A 24,355-nucleotide genomic window follows, 5' to 3' on the forward strand; every position below is an offset into this window, starting at 1 on the left:
TTAAATTAGTTTGATTTCTACTTTTCAAAAAAACTCAGCGTTAGTCTATCGATTTGTATAACAATCGTATTTTTATAATCCTATACATACCTGTAAATATGTACAACATAGTTCATAGATTGCATTGTAAAATAAACTACCATTTCAAAGGTGATATAACGTATAATATTTTGAAGACTGAATAAATGAAACATCAAGAACGATTCAATAGTTTTATTTCTCATATTATTAAGTACCTATCCTCAACCATAATCTCACATTTCACTTTGTTCATAAGTCTACAATTAAATAACTTAACTGGACAGAAGGTAATAGTAAAAAAAATTACTTAAGTAATTATTATTAATTTTGAATGTGCGCGAAAGAGAAACCAGCTCAGTAACAACACTAAAGTGAGAAAAAATCACATTACGCTAGGGACAAATCTACGGGAATTCCAAGCGAACGGAAAAGACGCGAGGAATTAATTGTCATTTGGCGTCTTGCCCAGTTATACGCATAATATAATGAGGCCCCTAACATTACAATTCGTCACCATTGAGGTATTAACGTAGGTTAGCCACCAGCAAACTAAAAAATAAAATATTTTTATCAATACTAAACAATGTTAAAGTGGGTCTGTCTGTTCGTCATCTTTCCATTTTTTGGCGAAAGGTACAGACATAACTTGCATCCCGGAGACCAGAAATTAGAGTTCTAGAGATTTAAAAAACCTAAGTCCTTGCGCATGAAGACACAATTATTATTTAGTAGACTCTAAACTAAATTGACAAATCTAACGCTGAGATCTATAGGACGCACTTTGTCTTTGCTCAGACTTAAGACACTGTTAAAACAAGACAGTGTTATACCGCTGGCATAAATCTGTCTCGTTCTAACTGAAACTTAAGTCTAAGCAAAGTCAAAGTACGCTCCATAAATTTCAACCTAAATCGAGTTGCTATCCATTTCATATTTGTTTTCTGTGGAAAAGGATAATGAAATGGATAGCAATATAGAGTTTGTGTAAAACAAAAAGCTAAATTATTGTACTAAACTTCTTGTACTGTACTATAAAGTGTTGTTACTTGTCAACATAATAATAATTTGTTTATATAATATGTACTTAGTTTAGTCATACTGATATCGTTTTATTTATATACGCTGTTTACTGAAGCTGAGCGTGATTATTTAACTTTTTTTTTAAAATTCGATACTCTTCATATTAGACTTGGTGTGTCAATATAACTGTTTTAAATTGAACACTGATAGCTCTTTTTGGTTCCAAGTAAAAGATAAGTCAATAAACATACTCAATCCGATAGTAGTAATTCTATAACGGCGAATAGAAATAACATTATTCTATTTTTCATTAAAAAAATCTATATTCTTTTTGATGTTGTCCGGATTGAAATCTTTTAATTTCTGCTATGGAAACCAGAAATATATTATATCAGTAACACACAGGATTATTGCATCGAATTATGCTGAGCAATCAGATAGACATAATTACCTACGGTAAAATTAAGTAGGTACTTATATTTTGAAAATTACATATCAAATAGGTACCACGTTTATCCCTCGTTAATCCAGAGATACACAACCTAATTATTTTGCACTCTCGGTTTTCATTAGACAGACTTCCTACTGTATATCTCAAAACATTTTCTTTACATCTAAATCAAATGCTGTCTAATAACGTGTTCTTATGTATCAAAACACATGTCTACAAAAAGAAAATTCATTGATTTACTGAACCGATTCTGATAAAACATTTTTACTGTTGTCATTGGAACTTTTTGAAACTTTTTTCGGAAGAGCCATTAGTTTTTTACCATCATCACTGAACCTGAGTTTTAAATCTTGTTCTAGTTAGCCATTAGTTTTAGAACAGAACCAGGCGTAATGTATAAACAATTCTTGTCGAATTTATAATTTAGTTTAATACTTACTGAATAAGTTCATATTTTTTGTATTCCACGTTACGTCAACTGTTTTAAAATGTGGTATAGTTGACAGTTCATATTTTTTTCTAAATATAAGGTGCTTGTTTAAGTTTAATAAAATAAAAGTTTGCGTCTGCTTAGAGATATCTGCATTTTCATTTATTTCTTAAACGATATTAAAACGTCGCAAAAATGTTATAAATTAAGTAGAATTATATTTACCTACTTGTGTATTTAAATGTCTGGTGGATTACGACTTAGGCTGAAATCTATCTCACTCTTAAGTTTAGTTAAAACGGGACAGATTTATGTCCGCGATATAACGCTGTCTCGTTTTACCAGTGACTTAAGCCTGAGCAAATTCAAAGTGCGCTCTATGGATTTCAGCCTTCGATTTTTCTCAATCTGAGAGGAGACCCTTGCTCGGTAGCAGGCGGGACGGCTACGGGTTCAAATTATGATGATAGTTTACGTAATGTGTTAAAAATTCCAACATTATATTTTTCATTTTGTATCATATAGCTATCTAAAAAACAGTAGGTTATATCAAGCGAATATGAATGTTTTGAACACTTGGATTTATTAATTAAACAGGATTTGTCTATGTAGAAGTAGCTGAGTACGTTTATTTTGTGTCAGTAAAAATGTTTTTATATTTATTTGATTTCACTGTCAATACTTTTAATAATGTTAAAAATAAACAAAACTGTCGCCTGACTCTCGTGCTGTAGAAAGTTCTTGGTAACAACTTGAATTGTAACTTATCAGCCTGCCCAATATAAAAGATACAAGTGCAATGCAATGTACAAAGTACGAATGAAATAAAGCAATATAGGCATTAGCATAGTATGCGTCGCAGCGTAAATAAAAACTATGTTTTTATTTGCGTACTAACATATTCGGTTGTTAGTAGATCCAATTATAAATGTGAAAAGTGTTAATCGGAAATGACCAATTTTTTATTTTCAGTAGGCTCAACAATCAACATATTTTTTAATTATACCTCGATTTAAGAAAAATCCTCAAAACATAGCCCACATAAAAATAAATAAATAGATCATAAATAACATTACCAGAACAGTTTGAATTTTGGTTATTTTTGAGAATCATGTTTTTGGATGGAGTCGTTTTCGCATTACGCAATAGTAAAATGCGTGTCAATCTGTATTGCGGGCGGCTCTTGTCATTCGTCTCCAAATACTTATTTTTAAAAACAATATAAACAATCCTATTGTGTAGTAATTCCGCTTGTTACTTTGTGACCTCGTCTATGCTGTTTGATCTCAAATAAAATAGCGACATGTGAAAACTCCAAATGTGTTTTTTATTTTATATTTAAGATTATTATCATCGAATATTCTCGATCTCGATTCGATAGATTTAATTAATTTAAAAAAATTAGCGCTCAGTTTTTCGAAACTAATTCAAAAATTTAAGTAGAGATTAAACTAATTAATCACAAGAATCCTATCTTATGATTAGTTTGATTTCTACTTTTCAAAAAAACTCAGCGTTAGTCTATCGATTTGTATAACAATCGTATTTTTTATAATCCTATACATACCTGTAAATATGTACAACATAGTTCATAGATTGCATTGTAAAATAAACTACCATTTCAAAGGTGATATAACGTACAGTATAATATTTTGAAGACTGAATAAATGAAACATCAAGAACGATTCAATAGTTTTATTTCTCATATTATTAAGTACCTATCCTCAACCATAATCTCACATTTCACTTTGTTCATAAGTCTACAATTAAATAACTTAACTGGACAGAAGGTAATAGTAAAAAAAATTACTTAAGTAATTATTATTAATTTTGAATGTGCGCGAAAGAGAAACCAGCTCAGTAACAACACTAAAGTGAGAAAAAATCACATTACGCTAGGGACAAATCTACGGGAATTCCAAGCGAACGGAAAAGACGCGAGGAATTAATTGTCATTTGGCGTCTTGCCCAGTTATACGCATAATATAATGAGGCCCCTAACATTACAATTCGTCACCATTGAGGTATTAACGTAGGTTAGCCACCAGCAAACTAAAAAATAAAATATTTTTATCAATACTAAACAATGTTAAAGTGGGTCTGTCTGTTCGTCATCTTTCCATTTTTTGGCGAAAGGTACCCGGAGACTAAAAATCAGAGTTCTAGAGATTTAAAAAACCACACAATTATTATTTAGTAGACTCAGTCTGTGCTATTCTTCAGTCTCAATAAGAACAGTTTTCAGGGTTCCGTACGGAAAGGGTGCCAACTAAGCCTTCGCTGTTCGTCTATCCGTCTGTCTGTCAGTGGACTGCATTTTGTGAACTGTCTTAAGTAGAAAGATGAAATTTTCACAGAATGTATTTCTATTGCCGTTATAACAACTAATAAAAATTTAAAAATGGCCGCCATGAAAATTAAAGTTTTTTCTCGTTTATAGTGCGGAACCCTTCGTGTGCAAGTCCAATTCGCACTTGATCGATTTTTCTTAAAATACATAATTACTCTTGAAACTCAAAAATGTGGCTATATTGAAGTATTCTGGCATAACTTCAAGCAGCTGCCTGTATTCGTCTATGAAGTCGTCTGGATGGTGGATCTTATGGGCGTGGTGTGAAATGTCCAAAAGGACACTGGTCTGATTTGATACCTGCAAAAAGAGATTTGTTTATATTATCATCAACATAAAGAAAAGAAACCATGAGTGTTGACATCCTTAGCCAATCTACTCGTATGGAACGCTTGGCTCTATATTTCTGATACGAATCACTGATGTTTGGAACTCCTGCCTCCGCCTCTGATTCTGATTCCGGTTCCGATATAACCAATTTAAAAACTCCGGTTCCGGTTTCGGTTCCCATATACTCACTTCCGTCACATCCCCACTATTATCCAGATACCTTTTAAGTCGCGGCTGTCAGCCGCTTCCTATGTTTCCACTTCATATAAAGAAAACTCAATTTCTAGACCTGGTACAAACTGCGTAGGTACGTTGATGTTTTTTAAATAAAAAATAGCGAGCAAACGAGCAGGTGGGTCACCTGGTGTTAAGTGATTACCGCCGACCATGAACATTTGCAGCACTAGAGGTACCGCCGATTCGTTGCCGGCCTTTTAGGAATTTGTTGGTCCGCCCCCTTGAATAACCCCATGCTGTAATCAGTGGGAACATCGTCGATGGGAGTTGATTCCACAGTTTGCTTGTGTGTCGAAAAAAGGATCTGGCACTACGGTGTCACGATTTGTCTGATCAACGGTCTGGTACGATACTGTCAGTTTTTCCTATTATACTAATGTATAGAAGTTTAATAATATTACATAGTGTATACTCACAATTAAGTTTAAAGTGAATATTAAAGGCTCAAAGAACTCTGTGTACGTCCCTGTAGAATGTATGATGGTGTACACCGGTCTGCCTTGAAATGTTAAAGTTTCCTTTAGAGGGGAATTAAATGACCAACTTGTGATGTTCACGTTCTGTCGCGGCCATATTGTTATTGCGTTGTGGGCGGGGCCTGGAACAAATTAAACAATATCATCAAACAGAAATTATAGTATATTAAAGTAATAAATCGCTTTGCAAAAAAAATTGAGTGATTTTTATTTTTAATTGGCAATAATTTTTACTACTACAGAGTTTTCAACGTATAAAATGTTACTGGCATCTAGCATGAATAATTTGATAGGAAGGACTAGCGAGGTGATTCGCTAACTCAGTAAGTATCTACCACTTTAAGTGGTGGTTCTAAACTACGACTAACTTCGGTAAGTCGACTAAATACGTGAGTATAGCCGTAACAACATAATATCTACTTATAATTAAAATCACACACGATAGCTTAAACTTATTTATTTAGTAATATATCGGAAAAACTGCTAGAAAATTTCGAAGTCGAAAATCAGTGAACAACTTACCATCCATTTGAAAACTTAAAGAGCACACGTCCTCAACGCAGGTGCGCTTAATTAACTTCAGAGAATGTGTGAACTGCGCCGGAGGTCCCATCTTTACGAACAGGCTGTTTTTCCTGAAAAAAAAAACTATTTAATCATTTTAAGCTTTAATAGACGTCGGGTAAAGTGAATTTTCGACGACAGGAAATGTGCATGCTTAGGGGATCTTTACATTACATACAAATATAATTCATTCATTCATAGTAATTTATACTTCTCTCCTACTCTGTAGGATCGACCTAAAATAGGTATACTTATTGTGGAACCCACATTCCACCCTTAGTGTGGAAACATTCTCATGCTATACTTATTCTGATTTCTGTAAATTTATCAAAGTAATCAGACTGAGAGACATTGTCATATTTCTGGAAGAACAACCCTTGATTTATCAAGTGTCATAAAACGCCGAATGATTGCAAAGATTTAAGCTTATAACGCTTATATGCTTAAAGAAGCTACACTATTTTGAAGCATAGTTTTTCAGTATTATAATATATTTTTAATTATGCCATTATATTACCACCCATCTAACTAATGTTACCTACTCGGAACAAGTACCATAGTTTATTTAAAACATATAAAAGCTGCCATGTAATAAAACTTTATTAGATTTATGAACACAATTGCCTAAAAATAATATACGAATTGAAACTTTGATATATTGTGTGAATTGACAGGTATTTTGAATTAAATTAAACTTAAAGGTCATAGCACATTATTAGTGTGAGTTGCAGTAAGGAGTTTCATACAAAGAATACTGGACGGCTCAAGTGTATACAGTGACGTTTCCTTTGTTGATAAAATAATATGTGTGCTGTTACCTTAATCATGCAGAAATCATATTTTAGGCCTCATTTACACGAGAGCTTTTTTTGAAATCCGTTAAAAAGCGTCCGAATAGAACTAATGCATTCCCAAGTATCTGTTCACACTTAAAAAAGCGTTGACATGTGAACATTTTGTGAACACATGGGAATACATTTGTTCTATTTGGACGCTTTTTTAACGGACGTTAAAAAAAGCTCTCGTTTAAATAAGGCCTTAGACGTAATCAAATCTTACTTTGATTAACATGGCCATGTTTTCCTGTTTACTATAAAACTTTGCTTTTCATTAATTAATAATGTTTAAGTTAGTATGTTAGTAAAATAATTACATAAGCTTTTCAAACCGCGGTCGGAACATTGGCATATCGCAGTACAGTAACTTGTCACAGTCTTCATCTATTATTTTCAAGTCACTATCTTTGATGTGTAAATGTAGGCTGTCTTTTTCGGTAACTTGGTTGTTTTTCCCGATAACTTGGGTGTCTTTTTCGGTGACTTGGCCGTCTTGTCCGACAATCTGGCTGTCTTTTAGGTACAGATCACTATTTTTGATTGCCGACAGAGCGGATTGTACGTTGTAAACGTCTAATTTAGTAATAAAGACGCCTGAAACACTCTCTGTTGCTATCGAATTCAAATCGAAAGATGTTATTTGTGTGTGCTGAAAATAAAGAAAATGTTTCAAGATAGCATTGGAAGTGTAAATAATTGACAAATATTAAGATGAGATACATCACTTTTAAGATAATTGTAAAATTACAGAAATTTTGTAAAATATCCCAACTAGTTTTCATCCTCGACTTCGTCCGTTTAAAGTTAATAGCACTCAGGATAATGTAGCTATCTATCAGTGAAAGAATTTTCAGAAAAGGATCATTCGTTTCCGAGATTACCTCTGTACACAAATACACAAACTAACAAATTTTAACTCTTCGCATTAATAGGTATAGATATTTTACAGTCACCGTCGTGGTTTGACAGCTGTACAATGACCGCTATAATCTCTGATTGGCTGATAGTAAGGCTAATTCTATTCTACGTAATCTCTACTGAAATGATAGGTTTAACTACCAATTTAGTTTAGTTTACAGATTAAACAGAAACTATAATAGATACTTACAAACCAATAATGCCTCTGTATAGTATTTTCATCACGGTATGGACTGAATGGGATGAGCATTATAATAAAAGATACTAGAGAAACACCGCCCAAAATGGTCCAAAGACGTCTGCGTGAGAAGAGGAGTTCGATTCCAGACTAGAAAAGAGAAATTTTAATTTTCAAATTGGTTCAGGTCTGGCTGCGGGTGTGCCTTGTTACCACCATACTTGGCTAATGGGTGAAATTAAAATTCAATTTCCTGCCCTACGGTAGGCACACGAAGGGTACGGAACCCTTCGTGTGCAAATCCGACTTGCACGTTTTAGGGGCCCATATCTCAAAAGGAAAAAAGGAACCCTTATAGGATCATTTGGTTGTCTGTCTGTCTATCCGTCTGTCCATCGGTCGTGTGTGTACATATGTATAGGGTACTTCCCGTTGATCTAGTATCATGAAATTTGGCAGGTAGGTAAGTCTTATAGCACAAGAAAAGAAAAAAATCTGAAAACTGTGAAATTGTGGTTACATCACAAAAAAAAATTTAAATGTGTTTCAATTGTCAAAGTAAGATAACTGTACCAAGTAGGGTATCATATAAAAGGGCTTTATTTGTACATTCTAAAACAGAATTTTATTTGTTTTCATGCATAATAGTTTTTGATTTATCGTGCAAAATGTCGGAAAAAATACCCGAGTACGGGACCCTCGAGTCTGACTCGCACTTGGCCGGTTTTTTCTGCCAACTCACCACAGTACAAGCAGCAAGGATCACAACCGCGGCATTGGCGGCTGCGATGATCGCGTCCGGGTATTCGGCGGCCGAGCGACCCATTATCGGAATAAGCAGAGAGTTGAAGCGGGACGCCAGAGAAAACGCTATCATTGTAGCAGGAGCATTCAACAGGATTTCCAGTAAAAGGTGTTGCAATGCTGAAAATATTTATGTTACAAGTGCGGAAAGCTCAAAATTATAGTACGAGGTAGAAACTTTCTTACTCGAGCCGCAGGCGAGGGTTTTAAAATTTTAATCTTATTTTCAATGCGCACGTATATAAGTACAAATACACCTACAATGTTTTTCAATACATTTGCATTACATCACACTGGCCATATTCTGGGTTACATTACCGCACTTGTGCGATAATACACATAGAACAGTTATTTCTTTGAAAAAACGATTCTAGCTATTACATCGCTAAGCACCGGGTCAAGCCAAGGTCAAACATCCCAAACGAAAGGTGAACAATCCATGATGTATGTGTTTAAGGTTAGCCTTGGACTTCAAGAAAGAGGTAACTCTTTGCGTTCGCTTCGCCAATGCTTTAACCCTGCTGTTGACAGGAGCGATCCAGTACGGTTACTTTATGGATTATGTGCTAGATGGTCAGCGTATTGCACAGAGTGAGTTAGGCTAATGGACTACTTAAATCACAAATATCATAATGTACTATTATTATTATACAAGTGCGGTAATAGTCTAGTTTTGACGGCAGTAGAGACACTTTACGAGCTTGATTTAAAATATAGTATTATCAATATGCCTCCCTCTTCTTCGTTTTCAGGAGGCAATTTAAAAGATGGGAGGATGATATAAGAAATATGGTTGGTGGTATGTGGACGAGATTATCCAGAAACAGAACCATTTGGAAAAAATTAGAGGAGGCCTATGTCGATGGACACGCAGAGTATGAATTAATATAAACTTAAAACCTTATGGCATGTAAATAGTTTTTAATTGTAATAATTTTAAGTACTTCTATCTAATTAATTAATTAAGAAAAACCTGTAGTTTTTACTCTGCAATAAAGGCTCTTTTTATTTTATTCATTTATTTTATTATTTTCAATATATTTGCTAATAGAAAAAAAAACTGCTAACCTTTGATTCTTCCGTACCGCACTGCAGACATAGTGACGACACTGGCAACTGACATCACGAGCAGAGGGGTCGTGATTAAATACCTCACATTAGACAAACTTGGGAAACAACAGAGGACCAACAGAACTAACGAGATCAGCAGCCGGGTCGCGGACATAGCTTGCGACGTGCGAATGGAACGGCTGAGACTTGTCTGAAAAAAAAAAATACGGGCTGTATTGAGAACCACCTCCTTTTTGGAAGTCGGTTAAAAATTGAAATTTATCAACGTATTCTGGTGTCTTTTTTATCTTTTTCTTTTTAATATTGTAAAAAAATGGGGATTATGACTATGTCAAAAAATTCATTATTTCTTAGTAATTATTAAACAGAGGGTATCCGAAATTCAAAAAATCCACATTCGCTATTTTAAGTTTGCTAACCATTTTAAACTGTCGATTTAAAAAAAAAATTTATTAAATTTTTAAAAAAGAACGTCAAACTACATCAAACGTTTATGACTTCACATCTGTGTATTTCATACTTGCTAGATCAGGCACAACAAAATCACGTGCTTGACCTCAAATCAAATTGAGTCAATTGAAAAGGGCAACCGCCTAGTTTTTGCTGGTTCTTCTCGGTAGGAACGACATTCCGAACCAGTGGTAGTTAGATTATTTTGACTATTCAAAAGCACTTGTAAAAAGTTTATTTGAATAAAAATCTATTCTATTCTATTCTAATCGCTTGACCATCTCGGAAGCCCTTTAGTTACCTTCCGACTTCTCCAAGCTTCAAACGCGTGTGACGCAGCTACGGACGCGACCAAATATGGCACCCAATAGAATGGCACTACGATCCAATGTTCCGATAAATACCTGAAATGTCAATAAGAGGCCGGGTTCAATTGGCCACATCATCATCATAATCAACTGATAGACGTCCACTGCTGGACATAGGCCCCTTGTAGGGATTCCCATACGCCAGTCGCAGCTCCTTGCGACTCGTCTGATGTCGCCTGTCCACCTAGTCGGCAGTCTTCCAACGCTGCGCTTGGAAAATCTAGTCACATGACCCCATAAAAATATCTACGCCAGCGCACCCTTTCGACATCACTCACGTCTCTAATGACAGAGAAAGAGAGACAGGTGAGTTTACGCGTTAGAAAGAGAGTAGTTTAGGTTGCAATGCATTTTATTGCATCGTATCAAAAGTCGCTATTTATTTAAACGTCTTTGCGGAGTGAGCCTTGATACGTATGAATGAAACACGGCTTCAACCGACTTTAATGCGAATACATACAAACAAATGACGCTGTAGGTTACACTCATATCTATAGCTACTTCGTATACCTGCATCACAGTTTTCTATAGAAGTAGGTAGTATCTTACAGGTATATTAAGTATTCCAGGATAAGACTAACCTCATTTGCTTGGTGGCCGCGATCATAAAGGCTGTACACAGCGCGACAGCCGCAAGACCGGCCGCCGCGCACACCACGCGACTCGTCGCCGACCACAACAGCTCACCCATTGACGACCATCCTGACAAAGTTTTATCCATACTAATATTTATTGCAAAAGTGTATCTATCTGTTTGTCTGTCTGTGTGCTAGCTTTTCACGGCCCAACAGTTTGACCGATTTTGATGAAATTTGGTACAGCTAACATCCCAGGGGAGGACATAGGCTACTTATTATCCCGGAAAATCAGAGTTCCCACGGGATTCTTAAAAAACATCCATTTAACCGATTTATATGAAATTTGGTACAGAGGTAGCTTGCATTCCGGAAATTCACATAGACAATTTTTTATCCCGGAAAATCAAAGAGTTCCCACGGGATTTACAAAAAACTTAAATCCACGATGACGAAGTCGCGGGCATCATCTAGTAGCCTAATAAAGAGTGAGGCTTTGTTTTGGCGTAAAGTACTGGTTCACCTCGTACAGGATACCAAGTTTTTTGGCAGCTGTTTCGGTCTCTGGCTCAATACATTTCCCTATATCCCGCTTGGGTGAGATATCCATACCCAAGACTGCTTTCTTATCACCTATTATACTCACTAAGTCCAAAAAGCCACAAGAAATAGCCGACGGTCAATAAGCCCAGCAAGCCAACTAACACATCCAGCACGAGCGCGACCGTTTTCGAGTATGTCAGCAGGAACAGCCCCAGGTAGTCAAAGTACACAGCTGTTGACACTGGCTCCTAAAACAAGTATAACCCCTTTAGAGCGGTCAGTTTCACCACCAAAAACACCAGTAAAACACAAAACCCGGCCACTTTTAACAAAAAAAAAACACTCCAAAAAGTCAGAGCACGCGCGCCAGCAAACGTTAACACAGACGAAGTCAACAGAAGCTTAAACATTATTTTCGATCTCATAACTAAAAAAAAACCGGCCAAGGACGAGTCAGACCCGCGCATAAAATAAATAAAAATCTGTTTCAGAATGTATAGGTAAAGCGCTTTCATATGGTACCCCACTTGGTATATCTGGTATACACTATCTTGCGTTAGTAGGTATGGTAAATTATTTTGACGATTCAAAAGGATTGTAAAAGATTCGTTGAATAAAAATATATTCTATTCTATTCTATTCTATTCTATTCAAATGCGAGTCGGACTCGCACACGAAGAGTTCCGTATCACTGTACAAGAAATAACTTTTTGAATTTTTTAAATTTTCATGGTGGTCCTTTGAAATTCTTATTATTTGTTGTTATAGCGGATTGCTGCTATAACAACAAATAAAGAGAAACAATAGAAAAGCACATTCTGTGAAAATTTTAATTCTACCAAATTATTACAGTTCACAAGATACAGCCCGCTGACAGACAGTCAGACAGACAGAAGCTTAGAAATAGGGTCTCGTTGGCACTTCAGGTATGGGGCCCTAAAAAAGTGATGATAGCCTAGTAACTAGTTATTCTACACGGACAGCGGAAGTTTTGTGATAGGAACCCTAAAAAGCATTTAAAAAGACAAAAGAGATACCGTAACATTCAATTCCTGGCAATCAGCCGCTTCCCTGACGAGGTTCAGGAGCATGTCTCCCGCGTTCTGTATGACCCCGTCCTTTATCAGCTCCGGTTTGTCGTTCCGAGTGTGATACACGTTACCCCATTTTATAAACGCTATGTCGATACCTTAAATATTAAATTACTATAAGTTTTATTGTAACATTTTCAATTAGAAAAAACTAAAAAGTACATTAACGAGAATTCTTAGGGTTCTGTACCTCAAAAGGAAAAACGGAATCCTTATAGGATCACTTTGTAGTCTGTCTGTCCATCCGTCCGTCGTGTCCGTCAAGAAAATCTATAGGGTACTTCCCGTTGACCTAGAATCATGAAATTTGCCAAATAGGTAGGTCTTATAACACAAGTAAAGGAATAAATCTGAAAACCGTGAATTTGTGGTTATATCATTTAAAAAAAATTAAAATGTGTTTCAATTATCAAATTACCTAAGTTAACTATACCAAGTGGGGTATCATATGAAAGGGCTTTACTCTTAAATTCTAAAACATATTTTTATTTATTTTTGTGCATAATAGTTTTTGATTTATCGTGCAAAATGTCGGAAAAAATACCCAAGTACTAAACCGTCGGTGCGCGAGTCTGACTCGCACTTGGCCGGTTTTTTAATACATACATACCCGTGATATTTCCAAAGTCCCTCCATATCCGGAAGTCAGTATCTGAGGGTATGATTCCTGTACTGAACAAGAATTCACCCATGCCTTGTGCCGTTGGTCGCCTACTAGTTTTTCGGTATATTTCTAGTACTCTCGGGTCTGTCACCTGTGACAGAATTCAAAGCATTTAGTGAAGAGAAAGAAAGCGAACGTAATACCTCAACCTCCTAGTCGGGAGCTGGGGGGTTCGATCCCGGCCATGCACCTATAACTTGTCAGATTTATGAATTTAAGTTAGATTTTAGGCGCAATTTTTGTAAATGTTTATTGTGTTTAATATGTGTTGGAGCAACAAATAAATTTTATTCTATTAAATTATCAACTATTCAATTAAATATCACTTGATGGTGAAGGCAAACATCGTGAGGAAACCTGCATACCAGACGGTTCTCCATAAGGTAGTCAAAGGTGTGTGAAGTCTGCCCATCGGCACTTGACCAGCGTGATAGACTTTGGCCAACCCCTTCTCATTCTGAAGGTCGTGTTTAGTAGTGAGCCTGCGTGGATTGATCATGATGATGATTAAAGAGAACTTCATTTAGAAAGTAAAAAAAAAATACATGGACCATTGGGCCTGACTACATGACTCCAAGATAGTTTCAAACTCTCTATTTTAATTTACCTGAAAAACATTTGGTTTTCCATTCATCCCTGCAGAATCCAGATTTATAACACTGATGACACCTTTGGCCCACGGATGACTAAGGAACCCATGGCTTCCCTGAAAAATGTAAAAAAAAATTATTGGAATGGTAAAAAGTATTGCTAAGCTCTGAAATGGTCCACATAATAATACCTATAATATTATATGGTTGATCAATTGTGTGGCCACATATTTTTTTCACTGTACAGTGATGAGGAGTTTTTAGCCTTAGAAAAAAGGAATTAAAAATAGATATTAGGTGGTAACGGCATTAAACAGAAGTTTCTGAGGAGTTTAGCTGCAGAGCAACACTATTGTATAAAAAGTAGCTGTTATTTAGGAACAATACAATTTTTTTTCTTGTTGATAAGACAGTTTTTTTTAAATCGTTTCGTAAAATATTACAAAATTTTTGATTATTATTTGAACTCCAATCAGCACGTTGCATAGGGTAGTTACTTTCGCTATATTAATAAATAAATAGTCGGAAGTTAACAACATAGATATGTGTTAACAATGATTTTTTACGATATTACATTTTAAAAGTTTTCCGCATTTGACCTGAAGTAGATAGATGTTTTAAATAATTACGCACACGATCATATATACGGCCGTATTCACAAACGTTACTATAAGGTCTCACAGTGCGCTCGAACGCTTAGTGTAGGTTCCACCAATCAGATCATTGTAAATTGACGTGATACAGTCATCTGATTGGTGGAACGGACACTGTGCACTGGGCACTATGAGACCTCATAGTAACGTTTGTGAATACGGGTGTTAGTCTAATAAGCAGTTCCAACTTTCATAACAAGAACTGTACCATACTGAAGCTTCACTCACAAGTAGGACGTTTTCTTCTGCACCGTTGAAGAGGAATATGATGTTGTGTTTCAACTTGTTTTTTCTTCGAGATAGTTTAGACAATGTTTCCGCCATTATGGCACAAAAGACACCATTATCAGAGGCGCCTAGGAACAATACAAAACATGATTAACCACAGCCTGAAAAAATACTTCATATAGTGGTCATTCATTAGTATAGTAACACATAACTCGCATCTAGACTACCTAGCAATCCTACAGGGTCACAGCTGGAGCAAGACGAGTAGGAGGCATATACTGACCGGCAGAAGTCGTCAGAAGTTACAACAAACTTTCAATCAGTTTACTTAGTTAGTAGTGGTTCAGTTGTTCGGGTATGTACCTACCTAGTAGCTATGATCGTAAATATGTACCTATGTCCGCAAGCATCAAAGGCATTGCCTCACTGTATGTATTTAGCTACGCTGTGATAATAACTGAGTTATTTGGCTAAAATGATAGCCTTTTTCTTGGCAAAATTGGCCTGTAGATTCAACCAAACTCCTGATTTGTGAATTTGGCTAGAATGGTATGTGACTTTATCAAAATTAGTCTTTGCATATACCACAAAGTTGAGCTGATGTGACTTTAGCAAATTAGAAAACTGATCTGTGATTTTGGTAAAACTTTTCAAGCATGCACACCGCACAGCCTCCGCGCTAACCCGTTGCAGAATAGCGCAGACGACGTGCGGGTGTGCGGGGCGTCCCCCGCCTCGTACCCCGATTGCCATGTCGACCTGTCGCGAACTATGTATAGATTAAACTACTTTAGGTGCCGATTCGTGAATTTAACTAGTAAGGTCTGTGAGTGTAGCAAAATTAGACCACACAGCTGCGTTTGCAATACTCGTCAACTCTTTTTAAAATTCAAACCGAGTAGGTAATTTACACCAAAATTGGAATAGAATTTTAACATAATTATTTTTGAAAATGCTCGTAATATCTTCTTACCCATAGCAAAAGGCACAGAGTCATAATGACAATTGACTAGAATAGAAGTGCCAGTAGTTCCGTCACGATTAAATCCACTCTCCCCTTCCAATACCGCGATGATGTTTGAAAGGTTCTGATAGACATTCACGTGGGGTGAGACAGAGGCCAGCCAATAATCCCCTGTAAATAAAAAATCGCTTTAGAAGCTGACAGCTCTATTGTAAATTCTTCTAAAAAACCGAAATTCAAACACTGAGTATACTCTATAAGTATAAGGAAGTCGGTTAAACGGACGAAGTCGCGGGCATCAGCTAGTTGATCGAAAAGTTACATCGAATTAGAATCGCGCGTCGACTTTTTTTAGGGTTCAGTACCTCAAAAGTAAAAACGGATCCCTTATAGGATCACTTTGTTGTCTGTCTGTCTGTTTTTTTTTGTGCCCGCTTTCTACCTTTTTCAATATGTCTGTCTTTCTAAAAATCATGCATAGTAGATGCTGCTTAGGTGTAAATAGATATGACATCATTTTATGATTACGTACTGGAGTTTTCCTTTGAATTCGTCCGCGTGGACTTAGTTTATCTCTTTTTATATTTCTATAAGTGCCTAATAAAAAGTTTATCTCTATTAATCATTCTTCGGGTTTTCAACTAAGTATATTCATGCATGTTCAGAAACACGCCGATAAGTACCTACCTAGCGAAATTTAAAAAAAATGCTTACAACCCCCTTGAAACTCTTTTTCTCCTATTGCTGGTTCTGGTAGCAATGCCTTCTGACACACTGGTAATTGATAGATTTAGAGTTTAGACTTTAGATGGGTGAAAAGCAATTCGTAAAAATTTATTTATTTGAATAAAAATCTTCTCTACTCTATGAAATATTAGTAGGTACTTACCATCAACATATTGCCAATCTGTATGTACAGGCAGTTTTGCAAACCTAGCTATACTGTCAACCAGCTCTTTAAGATCCCTAGTTTTTACAAAATGGTAAACAGTGCCGGATACCCTTGGCTGGTTTCCAAGTATTTCCTCAAGATACTTTCTCGCTGACTCCTCACTGAAGGTGTCTGCATCCTAAAATATATAGTCCACCACATTAATAAAAACTGGGCAAGCAAGTTAGAACAGATAATCACACTAATATTATAAAGGCGAAAGTTTGTGTGTGTGTATGTTTGTTACTCCTTCACGCAAAAACTACTGGTCGGATTGGTGGAATGGAAGTAGATATTATCCTGGATTAGCACATAGGCTACTTTTTATGTCGGAAAATAAAAGAGTTCCCGCAGGATATCGGAAAAACTTATTTCACGCGGACGAAGTCGCGGGCGTCAGCTAGTATAATATAAAGTAGGGTTACATTCCAGTCTAGTTGGTATTAACTTTGGCTGTCAGTATTTCTTATAACAGTAGATTTTTTTAAAACTGTATAAAAAACCTAATAATATGTAATTTAAGGAGTATCAGTCCAGGGGTGAACCAATTTTTTTCACTGTTACTTTTTATGCTAGATAGGAAGTTAGGTACCCTGAAAAATCTTTTTACCATAGGCCTTGGGAAGCTGTAACAAGTTTCAGTGTACCAAACTGACTACTGCAGAAAGTCTATAAATAAAAAAATTATACATGAATATACTTACATCCTTAGAAATATCCCTTTCTCTAGTAGGATAAGGCAAATCATTTTCAATAACTATAGTCACAAAGGCTAACAATAAGAAGAAGCCAAATAAGATTACTAAATATTTACTGGATATCTGAAAAAATAGGTCTAGTTATAAAATTAAAAATAGGTTAATCTTCTAATAATAATAATCGTGACTTGTCAAGGTAAGCTAACATTATGGCTGGCCGCAGTGGATTGGGCACATTGCTAAAATCTGCCTTGATTGCTTCTACACATTGAAGGAATTTATCCTTCTTCTACAATTTATATAACCTTTCAAAAAATATGAACACTGTAGTGCAGCAGATTTTAGATTTTTTTGGGATGGGATTATTCAGAAGCAAGCGACCCACCCCAGCTTGGCACAGGTGCTTGAAATTAAAAATAGCTTATGTCACTCAGGAAGAATGTAGCTTTCTATTCCTGAAATAATTTTCAAAAATGGTTCAGTAGTTTCAGAGATTACTTCATGCGAATAACCTTACAAACTTTATCTCTTTATGATATTAGTATAGATAACATAGGCTATTTTGATCAGGAATTGTAGGCAAAAGCTAGTTTATGATATTATTAAGATTAGGGTTGAGATTAAGATAAATGGGTAATATAAATTTTTTGTGACAGATTAATATTGTAAAGGATTCCACATAGAATCCTTTACAAAAACAAAGAATTTGAAGTCTAATCAAACCAGTTGTAAGTAACTGGTTTTATCAGTGATGGAATTTGGTAGCATGTGTGTGAGAGAGGAATTCTTAATATTATTAGTTAATTTAAAGACATTCAACCCATTGTGATGGTTTTTCTCCATGGTCGTTAATCCCGAAATATGGAAGGCCTGATGATTGTTTGTTACTCTGCAAATGTTAATACAATATGTTTAGTTTAGTAAAGAGCGGTAAATAATGGGGGTAGGTAGGTATACCTATGTCATTCAATGTTAAGTAAAATCTACATACTTAGTAAATAATTACAATATGATACTTAAATTATTATTTTTTACTTAATTTGTTAGACACTAGACATCTAAGCTATTCTACGAAAGTACACTTAATTATTATTTAAGTATACATGCAATAAATAAAAATAACTATAATTTTGAATTGAACAGGTTTTAACACCAAACACAAGTAGATACTACAGTAATAGGAATCTGGAATTATTACCTACAGTTGACACATAATATACTTGCTCAGATCTTTATTTACAAACAGTGCTACATTATATACAATTGATAAAATCACTATTTTAACTTACCGATGCAACAGCCATACTTTGAATTGTAGCAGACTGCAGAACAGGCCACACAGAACAATATTCACCAAATCATCACCAAATACTTAAATGAAATAATTATTATTGACTTCCTATGTTAATGTTATGTTCTAATAAGCAGAATTCTTATTTAACATTAAAAATATACCAAACATTAAACAAACAACAAAAATTCAAAAAAGATGGCAAAAAGCAATCACAAATAGTGTTGTATCGATAGACTAATATCGATATTTTATCGATAGTTGAGGCAAACCATCATAGTAACTACAATCTACCGATAGTATACCACGTCGCAATACTATGCTATAGTATCCATTGCTTTTGTAATTATATGCTTGCAATACTGTCTATAGTATCGAATAGGTACTATATTTACTATACTATACAATCAATGAGGAAGGCAGATTTACGTGTTTGATGGCACTCTCTTCGTAAGGTCTATGTCCAGCAGTGGATACATACAGGCTGATGGAATGAATGAATGAAAAAAATACAATCGATATCCTGAATTGTCGAGATCAACTGTCGATAGTCAAACTATCGATAGTTTTTCAATCACTAATCACAAGGCAATTTGTTGACATTTGACACTGACAGGGGCTAATGTCAAGTCAGTATCTTTTTTTTAACGTAGACTGAGAATGTGTAAAGCCCAAAGACATTACACTTACTAACTAGACTGCGTACCAAACATTTTTGTTAGGCTAAAATGAGATCTATTGTATTGTCTTAGGGTAGCTATTTCCATTATAATGGGTAGCTATCTAAAAGCGGTCCTGGTGAGAAGGCTTCCGGGGGTAGTGTGTCCTTGTCTGACGTCTTGCCAGCACAACAAATTATTGGGTTTGGTAGTAATGGTAGAAAATTTTATATTTAACATTTTTATGATTTACCAAAACGAACAATCTATAAACTTTGAACCTTAATTTTAATATTTCTACAGTTTATGTGAATAATAATTATCTCGTTGTATTTAGAAAATAATTCATTAATACTGAGTATAAGTAGTACTTAAATGTTTGGGACTGGTAATACTAAATGCAAGATGGTGGTTTGTTAACTTGGTTGTTTGGTTGATTTTCGTGCTTCGATTTGCGATTGTGTAAATTTTCATAATAAACCTGTTTGTTTTTCATGAAAAATGGTGAATTCATGTTGTGTAACAGGGTGCAAAAATGAATCTTATTCTGGTAGCAGCTTTTCTTTCCACAAGTAAGTAAAAACAACAATCGTATTCTTTAGGTTAACCATGAATTATGTGGATCAAAGATTTTTCTAGTCTTGTAGAAGTAGGCAGGATACGTCCCGACTGACTTAAATTGGAGATTTACACTAATAATCTACTATTATAATAAAAATGAATGTCTGAAATGTTTGTACGCGCATAGCTTCCGAACGACTGCACCAAATTGGATATTTAATTTTTTAATGTGTTTGTTAGTATCAGGAGATGGTTTTGTCACACTAATATTATAAAGGCGAAAGTTTGTATGTGTGTGTGTGTGTGTACGTTTGTTACTCCTTCACGCTAAAACTACTGGACGGATTGGGCTGAAATTTAGAATGGAGATAGATTATACTCTGGATTAGCACATAGGTTACTTTTTATCCCGGAAAATCAAAGAATTCCCACGGGATTTTTAAAATACCTACATCCACGCGAACGAAGTCGCGGGCATCAGCTAGTAAAAAATATTATTCAAAATTCCCGGGCGAAGCTGGGTCGGGCAGCTAGTTTCTAATATAGAAAAATCTTAGTTCGAAGTTGGAAATACTGTCCGACGAACGGTGAAGCTCTTGACTTGCCCTCTATTACTTACGGGTCCTAAACATAGCTGGTATAATGTGGGTGATATTCACCTCTGCATACACCTTTGGGTAGGTACCTAACAAGGTTACACTATGTTACGTTAACTTAAGTTGACTCGAATTTTTGTTAGTAACAGAAACTTAATCTATGTTAGTCATTATATTTCTTGTATTGTAGATTTCCGAAGAATGAAAATCAGAAATTGAAGTGGGGAAATGCAGTGCCTGGAAAAATCTCAAAATGGTCTGTTGTTTGCAGTGCACATTTTAAATGTGACGACTTTATTCCTGGTTATATTAGGAAAATGCTGAAACCTGATGCTGTTCCATCAATATTTCCTAAGGTGAGAATAAATCATCTGAGTGTGTCCATGCATTAACCTAATAACCTTGAAGATTCAAATATTGCAACGCTATTTTTCAAATAATTCTAATGAACTGATTTCCATAAAATTTCGTACACGTGTTAAGATCACGTGTCAACATAAACGTGTTGTACAACAAATATTTTGAAGTTTTAAACTTTTGGTGACGACGTTCCTATGAAAAGGTGGAAGTAAAACTTCGTGACGATTGCTAGTTTCTACTAGCAATCATCAAGGAGTTTACACGGTAGACAAGAGTAGGCTTTAGTTAGTACTTTAACTTGTTACTGTTTTTTGTTCCAAATAAATAAATAAATGGATCTTCTGCTCTGACCACACGGTAGTTAAGAGTAGACTTTAGTTAGGCGTTTAACTTGTAGCTATTATTGTTCCAAATAACTAAATAACGGAGCTTCTGCTCTGTTCTGCACCATTCTGCTCCAGTCTACTCTTTTTTTTTTTTTATTCACTATAGGCAAGCGCCTGACCACAATCACACTTGATGGAAAGTGATGATGTGGTCTAAGATGGGACGCGTTTACCTAGAAGGTGCCTATTCACTCTTGTTTTAAAGATACCCGGATTGTAATTGGTAGGAAACACAGATCGCGGGAGAGTATTCCAAACCTTAGCCATGCGTATGAGGAATGAAGACGCAAAACGTTTCGTGCGTGTAGATGGAATGTCGACGACATAAGGATGGAAACTCGCCCGACTTATAACTTACTCTTAGTGTTCCATTAACTTCAAATTGCTTTACAGGTCGTGCCCTGCGAAAAAAAAATACATGTTTTAAGCAATATATGTCTAGAGGAAGGACCAGCACCAAAAATGATAAATCTGCAAGAAAGTGTCAAAAAAGAGATAAAGGAAAGTGTTTGCACGCAAACACCATCTGATGCAACTACTGCCACACCACGTAAAAAGAAATTACGTCGAGATGTCAAAGTCTTACAACAACGCCTGAAAAGACGTAATATAACTATTGATAACCTAAAATGTTTGTTAAAAATAGTTAAAGAAAAGTGTGATAACTATTCTGAAGTTGAACAGATGGTCCAACATAATTTCGAAAACATTCACACAAGTTTAAATACGACAAAATCCAACACATCCAATAAATATTCAGATGAAATGAAATCGTTTGCTTTATCATTGTATTATTATTCTGCTAAAGCCTATTTGTTTTTGAGGAATCGTATTCCTTTACCTCACCCTGCAACTCTGCGAAGGATATTGGCGACGCATAAATGCAACGTGGGTTTTATGGCAGAAGTGATGGAATTCCTGAAGGTTAAGGCTGAGAACGTTGAAATGAACGTCGCTTTAATTTTTGATGCAATGGCCATCAAAGCTGGCAAGCAATATGATAAAGGGTCAGACAAGTATTGGGGTGGCGTTGATTTAGGTGGAATATTGACAAGTGATTCTGAAACATTTGCTACAGAAGCCTTAGTGTTTCAAATAGTATCTCTAAAAGAAAAATTTGTCTGCCCTATCGCTTATTTTTTTATAGATAAGATTTCTGCGCATGTACAAGCTCAGCTCGTCCTGACAGCGATTCGTATGCTGGCTGACATTAATATTGTGGTGAGGTCTTTGACAGCGGATGGGACACAGGTAAACATAAAAACGTTTGAAATTCTGGGGTGCAATTTTACCCTTGCAAATATGAAAACACATTTTGATCACCCAATTAAATCAACTAAAGTATACTGCATACTTGACCCCGCCCATATGATTAAATTAGCCCGTAATTTATTTGCCGAAACTTGTTTGTCATCGGAAAAAGGGGATATTAAGTTCGCATATATACAGAAATTGCAAGATTTGCAAGAGGAAGAGGGGCTGAAATTGAAAAATAAATTGACTAGGGTGCATGTCGATTTTTTTGGCAAGAAAATGAATGTCAAATTAGCTGTTCAAGTACTCAGTTCCTCTGTGGCTGATGCAATTGACTATCTGAGGTCAATTGGTCATCCTAGCTTTGCTGGGAGTGAAGCCACAGTGGAATACCTACGGTACTTGAACAGACTGTTTGATGTTCTTAACGCCAATAATCCTATAGGGATGGGTTTCAAATCTCCTTTGCGACTTAACAATAAACACGTCTGGACACAGGTTTTCGAAGAAACAAGACATTACTTGACTGAACTTAAAGTCGATGGGAAAAATATAATGACCCATAGAAGGAAGACACCGGTTTTAGGACTGATAATAGACACTTACAGTTTTGCCGAATTAGCAACTGATTTGTTTGATGCTAATATGACCTACCTATTACCATACAAGGCATCACAAGACCACATTGAAATGTTTTTTTCATGCGTAAGAGCAAGAGGAGGGGCAAACGACAACCCTACTGCCCTTCAGTTTATGTTTACTATGCGAAAGTTGCTATTTAGTAACAGTGTCAGACCAAGCATTAATGCAAACTGCACAAATCCCGATTATGAAAATTCTGCAATACTTGAGTTCCGAAGTACCAAAAGATCGATCGTGGAAGAGAACACTGCAGATGAAAATGAGACAGATAAGAGTGATGTTCTTATGCACTTAGTAGACAGAACCGATTTATCGGAGTATAAAAACAATATATTGTACTATATATCTGGCTACATTGTAATGAAAATTTTAGACAAACTAACATGTCAACATTGCCGAGCCTTGCTCATAACGCATCGTACACATAAAGATCATGACTACTTGATTGATGTCTGTGAATTTTCTTCCTTTACAGCCTTTGTAGACAGAGGAGGGCTAAAATATGCTTCACCATTTGTGTTCGATGTAGTAAAATATTTAGAAAAACTTTTTTTGCTAATTTCTCCTGATTTACAGAGTTTGAATGTGAAAAAGATGCTTAACATGACTTTACATCATTTTTCCCCGAAAATTAAACGCATTTTGCCTGCCAACCAAAGCTCTGACGAATCTCACGAATTGGAATTGATTAAATGTATTGGTCAAAAATACTTAAATTTAAGACTTAGAAGCTACGGGAGGTCCTTAACCCTCAAGCACGTAGGTGATAAGGCTACATTACGACAAAAATTGCGTAAAACTGTATTGTTCAGCAATGTATAAAAACAGATCATTAAAAAATTATTGCAAATTTTAGTCTTTTTTTTCGTCTAGAATATTGCATCACGTTCATTTGACATATCAATCATTTAATAATAATATTATGTAGCTTTTTGTACTGACTCAATACGGAGTGAAAAGTTAGTAAGGTTGTTGTCAAATTAACGGTATGTCAGATGATACCTATTGTACAGAGAAGAAAACAGTACTTCCGACTCTTATGAGTAGGTACGCAGTAAGCTCGACCGAAGTTGCCGGCGCACGTGGGTAACGGTGTAACCTGCTTGCTATTTCACCTAACCTAATATTGTGTGAGAAACAGATAAGACTCAGTGTAGCGAGTACA

General features: G+C 35.6%; 3 protein-coding genes across 8 annotated transcripts in view; 2 read left to right on the forward strand and 1 right to left on the reverse strand.

Annotated features, from left to right (window-relative positions):
* Window positions 1–198: 198 nt before the first annotated feature.
* Window positions 199–18,938, reverse strand: LOC123865572 (endoplasmic reticulum metallopeptidase 1-like). 6 transcript variants are annotated; one of them, XR_006795996.1, is made up of 20 exons: window positions 18,731–18,938; window positions 18,262–18,330; window positions 17,448–17,564; window positions 16,702–16,882; window positions 15,822–15,983; window positions 14,849–14,976; window positions 13,985–14,083; window positions 13,324–13,468; window positions 12,660–12,811; window positions 11,726–11,870; window positions 11,086–11,206; window positions 10,438–10,540; window positions 9,684–9,876; window positions 8,554–8,735; window positions 7,824–7,961; window positions 7,033–7,364; window positions 5,838–5,950; window positions 5,256–5,437; window positions 4,102–4,572; window positions 199–713 (listed from the first exon to the last, which is right to left on the reverse strand). XR_006795996.1 is itself a non-coding variant. In XM_045906673.1 (20 exons), exons 1-19 carry the CDS (start codon window positions 18,743–18,745, stop codon window positions 4,411–4,413), a joined length of 2,739 nt encoding a protein of 912 aa, XP_045762629.1. In that variant the 5' UTR covers window positions 18,746–18,938; the 3' UTR covers window positions 4,108–4,161; window positions 4,406–4,410. The 6 variants fall into 6 exon arrangements, 5 of the variants coding, with proteins under 5 accessions (XP_045762631.1, XP_045762628.1, XP_045762632.1 ...); XM_045906673.1 differs by lacking the exon at window positions 199–713 and having other exon boundaries at window positions 4,108–4,161; window positions 4,406–4,572; XM_045906675.1 differs by lacking the exon at window positions 199–713 and having other exon boundaries at window positions 4,082–4,572; window positions 7,048–7,364.
* LOC123865573 (zinc finger protein 624-like) overlaps window positions 837–24,355 on the forward strand; it is a 29,547-nt gene continuing 6,028 nt past the window's right edge. The window contains exon 1 of the mRNA XM_045906678.1: window positions 837–2,020. The gene's annotated coding sequence lies outside the window, so the exon portion shown is untranslated. The remainder of the gene's footprint in view (window positions 2,021–24,355) is intronic.
* LOC123865786 (DNA transposase THAP9) lies at window positions 19,789–24,012 on the forward strand. The gene is made up of 3 exons (XM_045907019.1): window positions 19,789–19,963; window positions 20,739–20,904; window positions 21,688–24,012. Exons 1-3 carry the CDS (start codon window positions 19,893–19,895, stop codon window positions 24,010–24,012), a joined length of 2,562 nt encoding a protein of 853 aa, XP_045762975.1. The 5' UTR covers window positions 19,789–19,892.

The sequence above is a fragment of the Maniola jurtina genome, chromosome 5, assembly GCF_905333055.1.
Source record: "Maniola jurtina chromosome 5, ilManJurt1.1, whole genome shotgun sequence".
In the NCBI taxonomy this organism is placed as follows: domain Eukaryota; kingdom Metazoa; phylum Arthropoda; class Insecta; order Lepidoptera; family Nymphalidae; genus Maniola; species Maniola jurtina.

Excerpts from the sequence above, each read along its gene's own strand:
- LOC123865572 (XM_045906672.1), bottom strand. Across the intron at positions 15,984-16,701 it reads AGATTGGCAATATGTTGATG|GGGATTATTGGCTGGCCTCT; the intron begins GTAAGTACCTAC and ends TTTTATTTACAG. Across the intron at positions 9,877-10,437 it reads AAGCTTGGAGAAGTCGGAAG|ACAAGTCTCAGCCGTTCCAT; the intron begins GTAACTAAAGGG and ends TTTTTTTTTCAG.
- LOC123865786 (XM_045907019.1), top strand. The coding sequence starts at position 19,893 with ATGGTGAATTCATGTTGTGTAACAGGGTGCAAAAATGAATCTTATTCT. Across the intron at positions 19,964-20,738 it reads AGCAGCTTTTCTTTCCACAA|ATTTCCGAAGAATGAAAATC; the intron begins GTAAGTAAAAAC and ends CTTGTATTGTAG. Across the intron at positions 20,905-21,687 it reads TTCCATCAATATTTCCTAAG|GTCGTGCCCTGCGAAAAAAA; the intron begins GTGAGAATAAAT and ends ATTGCTTTACAG.